We start from the raw sequence: 17,154 nt of genomic DNA, 5'->3' as shown, positions 1-17,154 counted from the left end.
TGAAATCATGTGACTTTGGCAGTTCGAACCTCTGATTCGAAACAAAAGATTCGTAAAGCTTCGAAGCTTCATGAAGCAGTGGTTTAAAATCCCCCATCACTAGATATTGTTCAATAAAGTAGTTTTTTTTGGCGCACAAAAAGTATTCTCGTTGCTTCATAACATTAAGGTTGAACCACTGAAGTCACATGAACTGTTTTAAATATGTCTTTACTACCTTTCTGGGCATTTGAAAGTGTTAATTATCTTGCTGTCAATGGAGGCCTCACTGAGCCGTTGGATTTTATCAAAAATATCTTGTTCCAAAGATAAACAAAGGTTTTACAGGTGTAGAACGACATGAGGGTGAGTAATTATTGACAAAATTTTCATTTTTGGGTGAACTAACCTTTAATGTTATGAAGCAACAAGAAGAATACATCTCTTAGGCTGTTCATGTTGTAAACACAGTGCAGCATTTCCGGGTTCTCCATCAGAACAGCAGCTCAGTATTGGCTGATGTTCATGTGAGCACCACATCTCATGCGCGTGATGCTGACGCTGGAGCTGGCCAATAATGAGCCGGTGTTCTAATGTAGAACCGGGAAGCGCTGCACTGTGACGTATATCCAAGTGAAATGGCTGCTCAAACAAGAAAAAAAAAGTAGGGCAGGACTTGATTTTGTCTATCAGGAAATGACTGGATGGTTGTGGTTTGCTATTGCTGTGATCTCATGTGAGTGACAGATTGTCCCGCCCTCATGCCAGTAAACATGTCATTAGAAAAAAGAAGTTGCTGCAAGAGAGAGAAGATTGATTTATGAAGCTATTTGAATTTGAGGGGGAAAAAAAGATGTGCACGGATAAATCATTAGAATAAATACTGCAATATTCCTTTTTTTAAAAAATAAGAAATGCCCATTTTGATTTCATGGCGACTTTAAAATACGGCACATGCAAAACTCTAAAGAGAGCTAATCTTCTACAAATTCTTATAGGTAAAGTACTGGATAAAACATTGTTCAAGCCTCATCATATCAGCATATTTAAGGCTACAATAAGATTTATGACATACTGTATATTCCAAAGCCAATATTTAATATCATAAAAAGTAAAATATTATTTTAAAGAATAATCTGCCACCAAAAATGTTTACTTCCTCCAAGAGGAGAGTCACTCAAGCACTCACATAGACACTTAGTTTGCCATATATTTTATTTATGATTTTTATTTAAATTTGTGCTTCCAATAAAAATACCCACTAGGCAAGGTTAAATGACAGAAGTGAGGGAGTGAAAGCTAATTAAATCAAAGAGGGTTGATGCTCTGGGCAGAAAAGAGAGTAGTGATTCATAAGTGTTTGGTCAAATCAATTGTCCAAATGTAATAGGGTCACCGACAGACACAAAGGTGGACCTGTTGTCTCAATTTACCCTCTAGCAAGTCAGCATGAAATCTGGTTAGAGATCAGTTGGCACATTAAACCACCTTACCTGGAAGGAACAAGGAGCAATGGTGGATGATGGTAATAGATTATGGCTTTTTTGTCCTTGAGAGGGAGCAAACTGTGCATCACTGTATACTGCTGAAGACTTACTAGCTATAAAATTCTTAAATTGTTTGTTCCTGTTTTTGCACGAAAACAACAGTGTGAAGGTTTATGGTGGATTACATACTGAACATTTTTATTGTATTCCAGAGATGTGTGTTTGGCTCAGAGTTAATATTAGACAAACAAATACCAAACCTTAAACCTGCTGTTTGAATACCAGAGACTCTGCACAAGTCGTGGCCTGCATAAGGAATCATGTGCCAGTGTACTTTGGGAAAATTCACAACCTGTCTCCAAAAAAGAGACCACATCCAACATTTGCACATCCAACTGATTAAAATGATTTAACGATTCACCAGAAAAAAAGATAGGTATTTTCAATGCAGTGAGCCAGACACTTAATAATACTATCTGCAGCTGTTCCTTATTTGAGTGTATTACCAAGTGAAAGGCCGGAATGTTAAATACCTCGGACAAATTGATTATATTGATTGAAACCTGAATCCTCCGTGATACTTTGCATGTGGAGGCTTTTAAATTAAAGGGAAATACAATGATGCGATGTGTTGAACATGAAAACAAATCAGTTGTTAGTATGGATTGCAAAACAACTTCTCTAATGATTGACCTAAGTCCTTAGTCAGGTTAGTGGCCATATTGAATTTAACAGGGATCATGAAAACAAGGCTGTGAGGAACAGACTTTTACAGTCTTTACAATGGCACAGTTTTAAAAGTTGTGAAAATTATGTGATCTAGGACCTTTGTACGGTCATAAAGGTCCTATCACGTAATTTTCACAACTTTATGGAGTTTTTTGTCAACTGAAAGTTTTTTTTTCTGAAAGACATTTCATCAGCTGAACAATTGGTAAACAATCTATTGAACGCACCGTAATTCTATCCCTCACTGCCTCGTTTTCATTCCTGTCAAAAATTAAGTATAATTTTACTATGATGTCTATAAGGAGATTGTCCTGACGTTCTTTCATAGAATAGATTATATATTTGGATGTGATGCTCTGCTAGTTGGTCGATAGAGCTCTTTAAATATTTTTTCCTCATTATTTGAATTATCCCAAACAAAAAAAAAAACCCACAAAAAAAACCCAAAAAAAAAAACAGGTACATGATCAAACTGAAATGCTCTCTCGCTCTGGACTCTCACATCAAGGGCTATGTGTACATGCAGTGACATATTCAGTAATGACTGAGCAGCAGTAAGTCATTTAAGTGGCAGATGTCAATGATTTGCTTCCAGGCCGAGACAGAGGTCTTGACCAACATGGTCTCTCTGTACAATCTAATCTCAGTGACTCAGAGGGTCAATCATCGTGTCCTTTATATCTAATAGTAATGTGAAAGCAGTCAGAGAGCTTTTATGACCAATTTTATTTAAAGGTTAGTTCACCCAAAAATGAAAAGAAAATCCTGTCATTAATTACTCACCCTCATGTCGTTCCACACCTGTAAGACCTTCGTTCATCTTTCGAACACAAATTAAGATATTTTTGATAAAATCCGATGGCTCAGTGAGGCCTCCATTGACAACAAGATAATTAACACTTTCAGATGCCCAGAAAGCTACTAAAGACATATTTAAAACAGTTCATGTGACTACAGTGGTTTAACCTTAATGTTATGAAGCAACGAGAATACTTTTTGTGTGCCAAAAAAACAAAATAACGACTTATTCAACAATGATGGGCGATTTCAAAACACTGCTTCATAAAGCTTCGAAGTTTTACAAATCTTTCGTTTCGAATCAGTGGTTCTGGAGTGTGTATCAAACTGCCAAACTTGCACATTGAAACCCGTTTTTAACAAGTTTGCATTTTCAGGCCCCTAAAATGCTGTTGTTGTGTAAATGAACATCCAAAACACATAAAAAGTTTTCAGTTTTTAGTTGAAAATGGTGTCATGTAAACACCCCCTTAAAGGGCATCTTCGATGACAGTATTCTGTAAAAAGATCTTATCTTTTTACCATCTTATTTGCATTCCGGTTCTGATACCCAAAGGCACAAGAAGACATGTTTTGTCTAATGCAGTGGGTCCCGCCCATTTTCCTCCATTTGTTACCACTGTTTTTCTACCACTTGTGACGTCTGCTACCAAATGGTCTATATTCATATCTAAAAGACATCTGCATCCATGGTATTTCCAATTTTATATTGGAAATATTGGTCATATTATTAAAACAGCTGCTCAACCGAGTATATAATTTATAATCATTCAGTACATTTCTGCTTGAAAATAAGACATCTTATTTTTGTTCCTAATACTAAACTGACATTTGACTCAACACTTCAGCTTGACCACAGAGGAAGTGTCTTTCAACACTATTTAAAAAAAAGGCATGAAACAAACGTCATTGTTGCTGCTGACTGATGCTGGTTAGTACTCAAGTCTATTTTTAATATTTTATTTTGTTACACATTTAAGTGACTTTGTAAGTACATGTAACTTCATCCATTTTAATTTGCAGTTTTATTTTGAGAAGAGATGAGAGCAAACGGTAAGAAATGAATTAATTTACGGTTTTATTTATTATAACAACAAAAAATGCTATCATTCACTCATGTTTTTTGTGATCTTCAAGATTCTTTTGAGGAATGGCCTCGCTACTTCTTGTTCTGCGTCTGGGTCATCGACATCGCCCTGATATTTACTGTATATCACTTGGAAGCATGTTTGAAAAAAAAGGTTGAAATGTACATTAAGAGCAGATGTCAAGAAGAGGACTATGTCAACAATGCAAGCGAATTTATATGCGAGCAAGCCAGTTGAAGCAGTAATTGGACAATTAATGTTAAATTGCTTGGCAGTTCAAAGAAACAACTGGCATCTTTTAATGGACCTACTTCATTAAATGAATTTTGTTCACTCCATTTAACTGTATATTTTGTGCAGCAATCAGCAGTAAATTTTGAATAACAGGTACAGCTTGATAATATGATGTTCATATTCACATGTTTCTGATACTTTTTTTAAAATGTCTAAAATAAACCTGAAAAGATAATGAGCCTATGTTAGTATCTAACCTTTTTTTCTTGTTACCAAAAATCTGAGTTTCAGGTGGGTCAGGAAATCATTACTAAATAACCCCTAAAATAAACCATTATGTTATAAATGGTTACAATAAACAATAAAATGTGTTCATTTAGAAACAAGCACAAGAAGACTCAGTATGCTCTAGTTTCGCAACATTTGTTTCATTGGTATAACATATAAAATAATTTAAAAAATAATTAAAATCGATAATAATCGATAATGAAAATCATCGACAACGAATGTCATTATCGATTAGTTGCGTCTGCCCACCGTGCACGGAAAACTTCCGCCAGTCGCGTCAAATTACAGCACTGAATTATGCATTTATATGGACCAAATGCATCTAAAAATAGTGGAGGAAACAGAGTGAGCTGCTGCAGGAAAGGTACGTCATCCAAACTGCCCAAAACATGATTATTTTAAGCTTCAAGCCAATGCATTAGTTTAATGTTTAACATGGCTTGCCCTGTCAGAGGCGTTGACATATGCGTGTGCTTATTGTGTGATATGTTTCCTCAGCGCAAAACTTTCATTTTACGGTTATATCCTTATCTCATCTGTAAGTGTTACAAATTCCCGCGAGTATTTCCATTTTGCATAAAGGCTCGTCCTGACAGTCTGCGTTAAACTTCAAACTTTACTGAATGAGCGCCAGCACGCGCATGCGAGTCAAACAGACGGAGAAGTAGATAATTAAATTCAGCACAAAAATATTAATTTTTCTGAAATATCTGTTGTTGGACGTTAAATTTAGGTTTAAAAGTCAACATGTAATTCAAGTATTTTATGAGAGTGGTAACTGTAAAGGGATAACAGCGTGTAATTGAATATAAATTTAATACGTTTCTTAAGGCCCTTTCACACTGAACGCGACGCGAAAAAGCAAGGCGAATCGCGGAAGAACGGACCTTTCACACCGAACGCGAAACGACTGATAATCATTTGCTAATTCACGCCTGCACGCTAGGTGGCGCCGATCAACAATGCATTTGTCCTCAAGTAAGTGTTTCGTATATCCTCCTGGGACCCAGGAATAGACTTTTGTCCTCTGTAGTGGACATTATATTTTAGTGATTTTTTCTGACATTCTACATGTCACAGTTTTAAGTCTGGATGTCCTGTAAAGAGCACATTCAGGGCTTTGCAGAGATACCAAATTATTAGAGGTTTCACCATGACAACAACAACAACATCTTGGTCTTTAAATATGACTGAAAATGAAAATTAGCACTCTTATGGAAATATGATATTTTGTAGGCCTAATTATCATTTAAATCAGATTAATTTTATAAATCAACATCTCAGGAAAATGTTGGTGTTTCAAATCAAAATATGACTTTCTGTTACGAAACAGGACATTGATTTACATGACCTCTGTAGAGGACACCAGGACTTAAATCATGATTATCAGGCATTTTAGGAGATACAACAAGTGAATAGGGACAGAAATTATATATCAATATTCCTATTAATTATTAGATATTATTATGAAAATGTTGCCAATTATTACTCCCATTATTACACTTCTTTTTTCATTGCATGTTGCTCCAAGAACACATTAATATGCAAATTAGATACAGTGTATAGATGCATTGCATTGAATGGGAAAACTGATGTATGGCCATTTTACCCACATATTGCATAAAGTAAAATGGCAATTAATTCCATTATATCTTTCATAAGAGTTGAGAATCATCTTTATACAAAGTTTGGTTAAAAACAATCCTGAAGCCTAAAAATTGATTGGTGATTAAAAAAAAATCCCATTGTTTTTGCCTATACGTGTCATTTCATGTCATTTTATTTTTAAACGACTTAGTCCTGGTGTCCACTACAGAGAACATAGCATAACATATGAATAAAATATAATTTTTCAAAAATGTTATTTTTTCATTTGTTTCTTATGCTCTAATGACGCGAAAAAATACTAAATTCGAAAAACTTTTTTTTCTTCTGGGTCTCAGGAGAAGTCCGCTTCATAATACATTCAGCGGTAAATTAAGATGAATAAAGTTTGGTATTACATTAGAAACACAAACTATCTATAATGCTTACTAGAATAGCCTACTTCGTAAAATTTAATTAGAGGTAAAATTAGCATCAAGCTACATTTCAAAATGTATATGATTATTAATCTTTGCTCAAAACGCACTTTAAACCATCATCGTGTTATTGTAATAACTTCTGATATGACCTAAAGTGGGGTTTGATTCGATAATGGGCAGACATGCATTCTTTGTATTTTTACAATGGATTGAACGCTAAATCTGCTTATCATTTGTCATAGACATCCTTTATTGTTACAAAAATACCATGAGCTGCATAAAAAAATACAGAAAACATATCGTCATAATCATATATCTATTTTCCTTCGTATTTTATCTGTAGAAAAATGTTTCACTCATTTTTTATATGCGGAAGAGCAGGAGCAGTGTTGTAGTACTCGAGACTCGGACTCGGTCTCGAGACCACTCGAGTCCCATTCAAAATATTTCATGACTATTACTGTATGGTAAGGTTTGGGGGCAAATAGCAATGATAATATTGTGGTCAATAAAACAAAATGCATTTGAATTATAATTAACATGACAATGTGTACAATAGTAACGAATCGCTCAAAAGTCGGAAAATTCGCGTTGCTATGGGCTGCGTGCGTGTGCGACTGACTGATTTTCCACAGTCTGTTCGAAACTTAGGCTCTCGAGCCATATATGGTTCTTTCTCTGAGTGCCTATGGCTCGACGGAAGAAAAAAAAATAAACCAAACAATTTTTTAAACTTTTTTTCCCCATCAATAATCAAAGCTAGTGTGTCGATTTAATTAAAAATCTATTTATTATATATTTTAAAATATTACATAATTCACTAATGCCTGTTTGTCACGTATAGCACCCCAACCAATCGTGATCTGGCACAACAAGTTCAAATTTCATTGGACAACGTGAAGTGGAAATTACATGGACAGACGAGCGATTTCTGCGGTTTGTCTCATTTTATAAATCAAATTGCATCGCTGACAAAATGGATGTAACTACTACAAAAACAAAAGTCGTATTAATGGTAAGTAGTGTTCAATTCATTTAGTGTTGATACACCGTTTACCTTTTGATGAAACTATCATAGTTAATGAAGCCAAAGTGCCACCTACAGGCCTATTATGTAAAGTGTAGGCTGGCGAAATGGTGATGTGAAAGGACCTATGGAAAGGACTTTATTATATTACCATTTTTGATAATTATTAGCTTGCTGATTAATTTTAAAAGTTGGAAAGTGGAAACAGTTGTGCTGCTTAATATTTTTTATAACATGATGTGATCCTTTTTTTTTCAGTCGATTGATTTAAAATCTTTAATTTAAAAATGGTAAAAATAACAGCATTTATTCAAAATAGAAATATTTTCTAACAAATTACCTTTACACCACCTACTATGTGTTTTTTTTTACCCTTAACTGATAATATTTTTTAAACCAATATCACTAAGTAAATAAAATACAGTGTACATGTCATGGTATATTTGATGAGTATGGTACCAATTTTATTGTTTCCACCAAACATTTACATATTCTTGAAGATTTCTTTAGGTCTTGTCTCAGACCCAACCTTAAGTGAACTTGAACTTGTCTTGGACTCCAACCTCTCTGGTCTCGGTCTCGACTCGGACGAGCTGGTCTCGACTACAACACTGAGCAGGAGATATGATTACATGATGATTAACAGATTTAAAACGCGTTCTCATTATCATAACACTCGCGCACATGGAAGAAAACTGACAGTGATTACAATTAATTATCTTTATTATTATCTTCATTTTTAATGTAGGGATTTAAACCATCTTTTTGCTTTATAGCTCTTTTGCATATAGCATAGATATAGATATATTCACTATACATGTTTTCATAGCATTCAGTTGGCACGTTTGTATGAAGGACAGCATTAGGCAGGATGTGAAATAGTGTGTTTTGTCAATAAAATAAAATATTAATCTGATTAATCAAAGAAATAATTGGCCTTTGGCCAACTAATAGATTATCAAAATAATTCTTAGTTGCAGCCCTAAAAATAATCATTAATAAAATAATCATTCGTAGCATACTACTTTCATTTTTGCACAGGGTAAGCGAGTCTGAAATGGAGGGGATGTTAATCTACTGGGAGGAAAAAAATGTCCTTTATTTGTCGTTTACTTTCTCATAAGTAATTCATCCTCTAGTGAGCAAGCCAAAGTACACAGGGTCAAGCCTGCTGCAGCTGCTGCCAGGAGACACACACATTCCAAAGGGCAACAACATGCATGACAAGATGCTTCAGTTCACATCCACACCAAAGTAAATGTACACGAAGAGCCATGATCAAAGCGTGTATACTCACAAGACACAAATGTTGTGTATCAAACCCTGAATGTCTCTGTAATCACTGTTGAAAGCTCAATGGTTTCAGCAGCTTGCAATCAACACCAAGGTGGTTTCCAGAGCGCTTGCACTAAACATATCAGTTGTTTGTCACGAATCATTCGTCTTAGTGTGTATCACGCAACGTCTGTTAAACTTTTAGTAATCATTAAAAATTAGATTCTTACATCAGATGCATTTCAAGTATTTTATTAAACATTCATAAATGAGCTTTTCACAAGTGTTATATCTTTAAAAACACAACATAAAACTTAAAACACAAACAAAAGAGAAGGAACATGGTTTTGTTAGTATTATTGGCTCTTGTATGATATATTGCTTATGATGTTCTTTGTTTATATCTTGTTTTGGATGAAAGCTTCTACTAAAATACTGAATTTTAATGTAAACATGCACACATGTAAATCCTATAGTAAGTAGAAAATCAAAATACTGTCAGGTAAAAAATTGTTATTTTTGGTCATGAGTAACTGTATACATATACATAATATTACATTTTAAAATATATTAAAATAGAAAATAGTTATTTTAAATTGTAATAATATTTCACAATATTACTGTTGTTAGTGTGCTTTGATCAAATAAATGCAGTCTTGTTGAGCATAAGACACTTCTTTCAAAAACATTCAAAAATCTTATCAACTCCAAACTTTTGAATGGTAGTGTATAATACAGAACAGAATACCTCATAATGTAAGGCACAATTAGTATTCTAGATATGGCCAGGCTCAAGCTCAGAATACAAATACAAATTTGCTAGTGTTTCATGCTAATTTTCTTTCAAAAACTTTAAAAGCACCTGCCCTGGCTGAAACACATTCATGCAGGTACTGCAAACCTTGAAGAGTTATCATTCAAGGCACATCATTTTTAATATTTCATGTGAAACACATGTTTATGATATCTGGCTACTTATCAGTGCCGCTGTTTGGTGACATCAGGACCTCAGGGTTCACAGAACTTCACAGAAGAGAGGCCGAGTCCTGTGTCTCCAAACCACCAGACCCACCCGCACCACTAACACAATACAGGCCATCACAAGGAGCACCACTATAGAAAATAAGAGCATGACATAATATGTAACATATTGTGGGACCTGTATGCTATATTTATGGTCAACCAAAAAGACATGCATGTGTTTATCATTGACTTACCTGAAAAGATTGCGTTCCGGCCAGGTGCAGCTGCGTCGTAATGCTTGCTTAGGCTTCCAATTAGAGCATAGATAATCACAGGGTAAATGGTAAGGATGTAACGGACATGCTTCTCTATTAGAAAGTTTTCAACTGTAAACCTGTAGAAGAAAACGCAAAAAAATAAAGAACGCTTTAGACACACTGTGCTGATCTAATGCCAATAATCATATCTTAAATATGGGTCAATGACAAACAAAAGTGACCACGATAAAGAAAGTGATATATATCTTTTAGTTTAAAAGATTTTCAAAAATCTAGTTTAAAAACACATCTAAAGCCATTTTCCAGAAAGGTTTTAATATAAAGGGTTAGTTCACCCAAAAATGAAAACTCATTTATTACTGACCCTCATGTTGTTCCACACCCGTAAAACCTTCGTTCATCTTTGGAACACAAATTAAGATATTTTTGATGAAGTTTGAGAGGTTTCTGTCCCTCCATAGAATAAAGTGCCTACAAAATTTTGTAAGTAAAGTGGTAAATTATGTTTTTTTGTGCAAACAAAGCACTCTTTGCTGCTTCATAAAATTGAGGTTAAACCACTGGAGTCACATGGAGTACTTTAATGATGTCATTCCTACCTTTCTAGACATTGAAAGTGGTAGTTGCGTTGGATTTCTATAGAGAGACAGAAAGCTCTCAGACTTCATCAAAAAGATCTTAATTTGTGTCCAGAAGATGAACGAAGGTCTTACAGATGTGGAACAACACGAGGGTGAGTAATAAATGACAGAATTTTCGTTTTTAGATGAACTAACCCTTTAATGACTTTATAAATTGTCATGTAGTGTTTACAAAGTAAAAATAACATTTTCCTAACACCTTGAATACATGTGTATTAAACATCTTAATAATTATTTTTAAAAAAGGTTTTAAAGTGCATTTTTTAAGACAAATTTTTCAAATTTTTACAAATTTATCTGAGTTGTACCACATGACAACTACAGTAACCTTGTTTTGTCATAAAAAAGGTAAAATTTTTCCACATTTTAGGAGACTTACTGACATATGTGTACAGTCATGATATCATTTCCTGTTTTATGTTTTTAATTGCACGTTCTTCGCATGTTTTGTTTTCGGAAAAATAATAATAAAAGCAAACACACAAATCCGAACAAAAAATGTGCATATGTCATTGACCCATTTGTAATAATTTGTAGCAGAAAATGAATGATTATGATTACCATATAATTACTTCCAAAAGAAGTATGCATAAAGAAGCTGTAGCAGCATTTGTTGTGGAAACTGATGCGATATTCAACACAACAGTGAAGTTGAGCAGTGTGGCAATGGTTGTCCATGTTGCATAGGTGGCAATACCATTTTGAACCTGAGGTACACATATAGCATTTAAACAACAAGTGAATCTGTACTGCACCTAATTTACCTGCTCTTTTGTTTGAGTTGATACGGAGCATTTAAATACCCTACATATGAGATGATATGCCCATTTTAAGAAAAATATAAAATGATGAGTGCCTCTTGTCAAGGCAAATAAGACATGTTCAACACATACCAACACTATGATGCAGAGAAGTTCTTTTGGGTGGTGCTGTTTCAGCCAAGCTCCATGAGTCCGTAAACCAATACAAGAGAAGAAGATCAGCAGGTAGTTGGTGAAAGCAATCAGGGCCAGAACAATCAGTGCCGGGATCATCAATCTAAGTCAATAAGAAACAAACATGTGACCTTACAAGAAAAAACTCTTATGATTATGCCAAAAACTATGTTGGCTACAACTTACTCTCTATCCCACAAGACTAGCCAGATGCTGTTCAGAATCATGTTGATGATCCATGAGAGAAAGAATTCAGAGGGAAGGATTGCTGGACTTGAGTACAACCTGAAAACAAATCATTCAGGCAAAGACTATCAAACTTGAATAAATGGCTTTCAGACAGTATGAATAAGCAAAGTGTTGATGTGAGTAGAGTGTGTGTGGTTTGAAGTACCCTCTACAGAAGGAAGTCAGGATATATACATTCATCAGGAAGAGCCAGGAATATATGATTCCCCATATAGAGAAGGTCCATCCTGCAGGAGTGATCTCTGTCCAATATCTGTCTGATATATTTCCAGTGCTGCGATGGAATGGACCTACAAAGCCAAAGTGAAACTACATGTATATATAACTCAAATATATCCGTAAATAAATAAACGTACGTACCTTTCCCTGATCCCGCGAGCGCATTGACAATCAAAGTAGCAATGTAAGCTAATTGAGAAAGGACAATGAGCAAAATACGCAAGATCTTGTGATCCCCCAAAAGCGGCATTTTATCTAAAAAGCACAAACTATTAAATTCTTTCGTTTTTGTGAAGCTATGACAATTTTGATGTTGATATTGCACTTGTCACGTTGTAAAGTTAGCTAGAGTCGCTGTTACACACTAGGTGCTAATATAAACTCTATATTCACGCAGTATTTCTGCGTAGAGAGTAATGTCGTCCGTCCTTTTTACTGAATTATACCTAGCACTTTTAATAACTTTATTTTTCTGCTCTTATGAAGAGGTGGCGTCTTCTAACTTGTTTACGTTATAAAACAAAAGATGCTCAGTTGAGAAGTGTAAGAGAGCCATCTGCTGGACAATAACAACACCGGATGTTTCATCTTTATCATACTTTATGGCAGACTAAAGGTCCAAATGTAAAACAAAACAAACAACAGATAAAAAAAAAAAAAAAATTTAAGGAAAAAAAAAATCAATGCGTTGCAAAAATACAATAATACCAGCAACTTGGACTGATAACGTGTAGTAGGCCTACTGACCCTTATATTTGATAAACCACAATAATCTCATTTTTGGAAACATTTAGCCGGCAAATAAATTTATACATAGGGTCATTCCGTGTCAAATCAACCAGAGGTCCCCAGCTCAAATTTTTGAATTTGTTAATAGTTTTTCTGTAGAAAGACAAACATAAATAGTGATGAAAGCCAAAATATTAAATGTCATAGATGTATATTTACTGAGTAATCCACTATTTTGTAGAGGGGGGTCAAAATGACAATTTTCACCTGAGATTTGGAGCCAAATTAGAGGGTTGTAAAAATGACTTAAGAAAGATGGCAGCATCATTATTTTATTTTTGCACAGAGATTTGTAGGTCTATTAGTAAAATCTGTTGACTTTAGCAATCTTTGTTGCATTACATGCCAACAGTGACCATTCAAAAATGGCAAAAAGCACTTTTTGTGTTTTTTGCCTCAAGTTTGCATGCCTGTAACTCAAGAAGTATTAAAGATATCTTAATATCCTTTTAGATTTTGGTTCTTAAGAAACTTTCCTTTTGGTATCTTCATTTTAAAGGCCCTCGATGGTTCAATCCCAGAGATATGGACATGTTAATGTGGCTCCATGAGTAAACTGGTAAATTGTACACATTTTCAGTAATCAACAAATTTAAGTATTAATAAGATTCTCATTATTAATAAACTTTTCTTTTGGAAAATTTATTTTTAAGGCCCTATATGGTTCAATCTCATAGGGCTGTCAATGCGGTAACGTGTAGTTAGGATACTGCGTATTTGAACTCTTGGTAGCTTCAGAAGCTGTTAAAATGAACAAAATCCCATCTTCCAAATAACCCTAAAACTGATTCAAATATAGATTCTTATAAATACACTTTTAAGAGTAAGTTAATGTGCCTCAACTTAACCTGAACCATTTTACAGTGGATTTTTGGTACTCAGAGAGCTATGTTTTATGCAATTCTTTTGACAGAGGGGAAAAAAAGATACGTTTCTAGTTTAAACATTATTTATTCTTCAGACATTCCTCTTTAAACACAATAAGTATCAGCTATGTGCAAAGTGAACCACATTTGGATTTCGATCACTGAAAATGGGTGAAATTCAACAATTTGAACATGGAGCTGCTTTGAGATCCCCATATCTATTGGACTGAACTATATAGGGCCTTGAAAATGAAGATTTCAAAAGGAAAGTTTATTAAGAATGAGAATCTAGAAAGATATTAAGATATCTTGAATACTTATTGAGTCACAGGCATGCAAACTTAAGGCAAAAAACACAAGAAGTGTTTTTTTGCCATTTTTGAACTGTCACTGTTAGCATATAATGAAACAAAGATTAAAGTCAACAGATTTTAATAGATCTACCAATCTCTGTGCAAGAATAAAATAACGATGCTGCCATCTTTCTAAAGTCATTTTTACAACCCCGGAAAATTGGCTCCAAATCTGACATTTAATATTTTGGCTTTCATCACTATTTATGTTTGTCTTTCTACATAAAAAATATTAACAAAACCAAAAATTTGAGCCAGGGAAGTTGCTGAAATTTGGTGATAGCTCAAAGATCTTCACCTACATTGGCCTGTAGCTGCATTGTGTGTTTCACACAAAGCTCAGCAATCAGCTGCTCTATTCTACCCAGTAAACTTGAGACATCCATGTTATTAAAAGTCACAGGCGGCAACTCATCTAAATAATGAGAAGAAAATCTCGGGGTATTTTCACCACACTCGTTTACCACTTTAAGACAGTTTATGTTATTAACGTCTTTCTGTGGTCCTTTATGAGAAACATTCCGCTGTGTAGTAGAACATAGTTCAAACAACACTTTCTTTGAGGACTCGATCCAGTCAAAATCAAACGTATTTGCATGCAACAGGACAATTTCGTCCTGGCTTAGAGTCTTAATTTTGACCGCAAGAAAATTAAGTCGAAAATTTAGTCGTTTGTCTCGACTAAAATTAAACTATGGCCTGGTTTTATAGACAGGGCTTAGACTAAGCCAGGACTAGGCCTTAGTAGCTTTTATAAATGTGCCTTTAAAAAAACATTACCGGTGTGCATCTTGAGACATATTTTAATATATTCTTGAGAGATATTTTAAGATATATATCAGTGCAAGAGGTTGCTTTCAGTTAAGACAGCTCAAACATGCATTTTATTCTGGGACTAGTTGAAGCCTTGTCTCTGAAACCAGGCATAAAAATATCATTTATTAGTGTGAAGTCTTAATGAGTTAAAAATAAAGAAGAAGAGGCTGTTCACATGTTCCTTATTGTTATTAATATTCAGTGTCAGTATCACAGGGCACCAGAGACAGACACGTACTGTAGGCATATGAAATAATTGTCAGAAAAATCTAATTTTCTAAAATGGAACAGCTTATTGAACCTGAGTTTAAAAACTTTTGAAAGAGTTTGCATTTGTGTTTTATGTTATGTGTCATATTAGATACATCAGGCTTTTATGGCTATATATGGCTTTATAGTATGATATAGTAAGAATATAGAGCTCACACTCAAGGAGAAAAAACACCTCGTTTTTATTCAGAGGCCCAAACTGAGCAATAATATGCATTTTAGTACAGTATATCAGACTTAAATTAAATTAAAATGTATATAAATATCAGTTGTCACTCTATATCCTTCCAAAAACATATACATATGCAATACAATGACGACTGAGGTATACAAATAAACATTCCTCGAATGCCTGATATCATATTTGCTACATACATTTAAACATGAAGGGGTATTTTTACTGGCTAAAAAAAAAAAAATCGATCAGAGAGCAAAGTGCATGTAGTAGATTGTGTACAACAGGGATTGATTGAAAGCTATTTGGTTGTGACATTAAGAGGATTGAACAGAGTTCTCTGACAGTTTACCACACCAGCAGGACATGTGCAAATCTAAAACAATTTCTCTGATTAACAAGTCTGATGTGTTGGTATTGCTGTGATGTGGTATTGTGAATATGACAGTATGATAGTCATCTGTTTCGTCAGGTTGGTAAAACAATTAACAACTGCAGTGCAGTGGAGAAAGAGTAACAGTATTTGAAACCCTATATACAGGTGCTGGTCATATAATTAGAATATCATCAAAAAGTTGATTTATTTCACTAATTCCATTCAAAAAGTGAAACTTGTATATTATATTCATTCATTACACACAGACTGATATATTTCAAATGTTTATTTCTTTTAATTTTGATGATTATAACTGACAACTAAGGAAAATCCCAAATTCAGTATCTCAGAAAATTAGAATATTGTGAAAAGGTTCAACTTTGAAGACACCTGGTGCCACACTCTAATCAGCTAATTAACTCAAAACACCTGCAAAGGCCTTTAAATGGTCTCTCAGTCTAGTTCTGTAGGCTACACAATCATGGGGAAGACTGCTGACTTGACAGTTGTCCAAAAGACAACCATTGACACCTTGCACAAGGAGGGCAAGACACAAAAGGTCATCGCAAAAGAGGCTGGCTGTTCACAGAGCTCTGTGTCCAAGCACATTAATAGAGAGGCGAAGGGAAGGAAAAGATGTGGTAGAAAAAAGTGTACAAGCAATAGGTATAACTGCACCCTGGAGAGGATTGTGAAACAAAACCCATTCAAAAATGTGGGGGAGATTCACAAAGAGTGGACTGCAGCTGGAGTCAGTGCTTCAAGAACCACTACGCACAGACGTATGCAAGACATGGGTTTCAGCTGTCGTGTCAAGCCACTCTTGAACAACAGACAGCGTCAGAAGCGTCTCGCCTGGGCTAAAGACAAAAAGGACTGGACTGCTGCTGAGTGGTCCAAAGTTATGTTCTCTGATGAAAGTAAATTTTGCATTTCCTTTGGAAATCAAGGTCCCAGAGTCTGGAGGAAGAGAGGAGAGGCACACAATCCACATTGCTTGAGGTCTAGTGTAAAGTTTCCACAGTCAGTGATGGTTTGGGGTGCCATGTCATCTGCTGGTGTTGGTCCACTGTGTTTTTTGAGGTCCAAGGTCAACGTAGCCGTATACCAGGAAGTTTTAGAGCACTTCATGCTTCCTGCTGCTGACCAACTTTATGGAGATGCAGATTTCATTTTCCAACAGGACTTGGCACCTGCACACAGTGCCAAAGCTACCAGTACCTGGTTTAAGGACCATGGTATCCCTGTTCTTAATTGGCCAGCAAACTCACCTGACCTTAACCCCATAGAAAATC

The 17,154-nt window shown here is 34.9% G+C and overlaps 1 protein-coding gene and 1 long non-coding RNA gene across 2 annotated transcripts; one reads left to right on the top strand and one right to left on the bottom strand.

Moving 5' to 3' along the window:
- Positions 1-3,915: 3,915 nt before the first annotated feature.
- On the top strand, positions 3,916-4,558 carry LOC127498186 (uncharacterized). The gene is made up of 2 exons (XR_007925828.1): positions 3,916-4,046; positions 4,131-4,558. It is a non-coding gene; the product is annotated as an uncharacterized LOC127498186 (long non-coding RNA).
- A 4,607-nt stretch (positions 4,559-9,165) lies between these two features.
- Positions 9,166-12,791, bottom strand: si:dkey-29d8.3 (uncharacterized protein LOC556220 homolog). The gene is made up of 7 exons (XM_051878892.1): positions 12,356-12,791; positions 12,141-12,285; positions 11,933-12,031; positions 11,705-11,849; positions 11,373-11,518; positions 10,147-10,286; positions 9,166-10,042 (listed from the first exon to the last, which is right to left on the bottom strand). Exons 1-7 carry the CDS (start codon positions 12,462-12,464, stop codon positions 9,945-9,947), a joined length of 882 nt encoding a protein of 293 aa, XP_051734852.1. The 5' UTR covers positions 12,465-12,791; the 3' UTR covers positions 9,166-9,944.
- Positions 12,792-17,154: the final 4,363 nt, after the last annotated feature.

The sequence above is a fragment of the Ctenopharyngodon idella genome, chromosome 2 (genome assembly GCF_019924925.1).
Source record: "Ctenopharyngodon idella isolate HZGC_01 chromosome 2, HZGC01, whole genome shotgun sequence".
Lineage (NCBI taxonomy): Eukaryota > Metazoa > Chordata > Actinopteri > Cypriniformes > Xenocyprididae > Ctenopharyngodon > Ctenopharyngodon idella.
The sequence above is the reverse complement of the archived record's forward strand: the minus strand, read 5'-3'. Positions and strand labels throughout refer to the sequence as shown.

What these genes read in the sequence shown, in the direction of transcription:
- si:dkey-29d8.3 (XM_051878892.1), bottom strand. Translation starts at nt 12,464, where the DNA reads ATGCCGCTTTTGGGGGATCACAAGATCTTGCGTATTTTGCTCATTGTC. An exon ending in GCTCGCGGGATCAGGGAAAG is followed by an intron (nt 12,286 to 12,355) that starts GTACGTACGTTT and finishes TTGGCTTTGTAG; the next exon opens with GTCCATTCCATCGCAGCACT. An exon ending in CTTTTGGAAGTAATTATATG is followed by an intron (nt 10,287 to 11,372) that starts GTAATCATAATC and finishes TTTCTTCTACAG; the next exon opens with GTTTACAGTTGAAAACTTTC.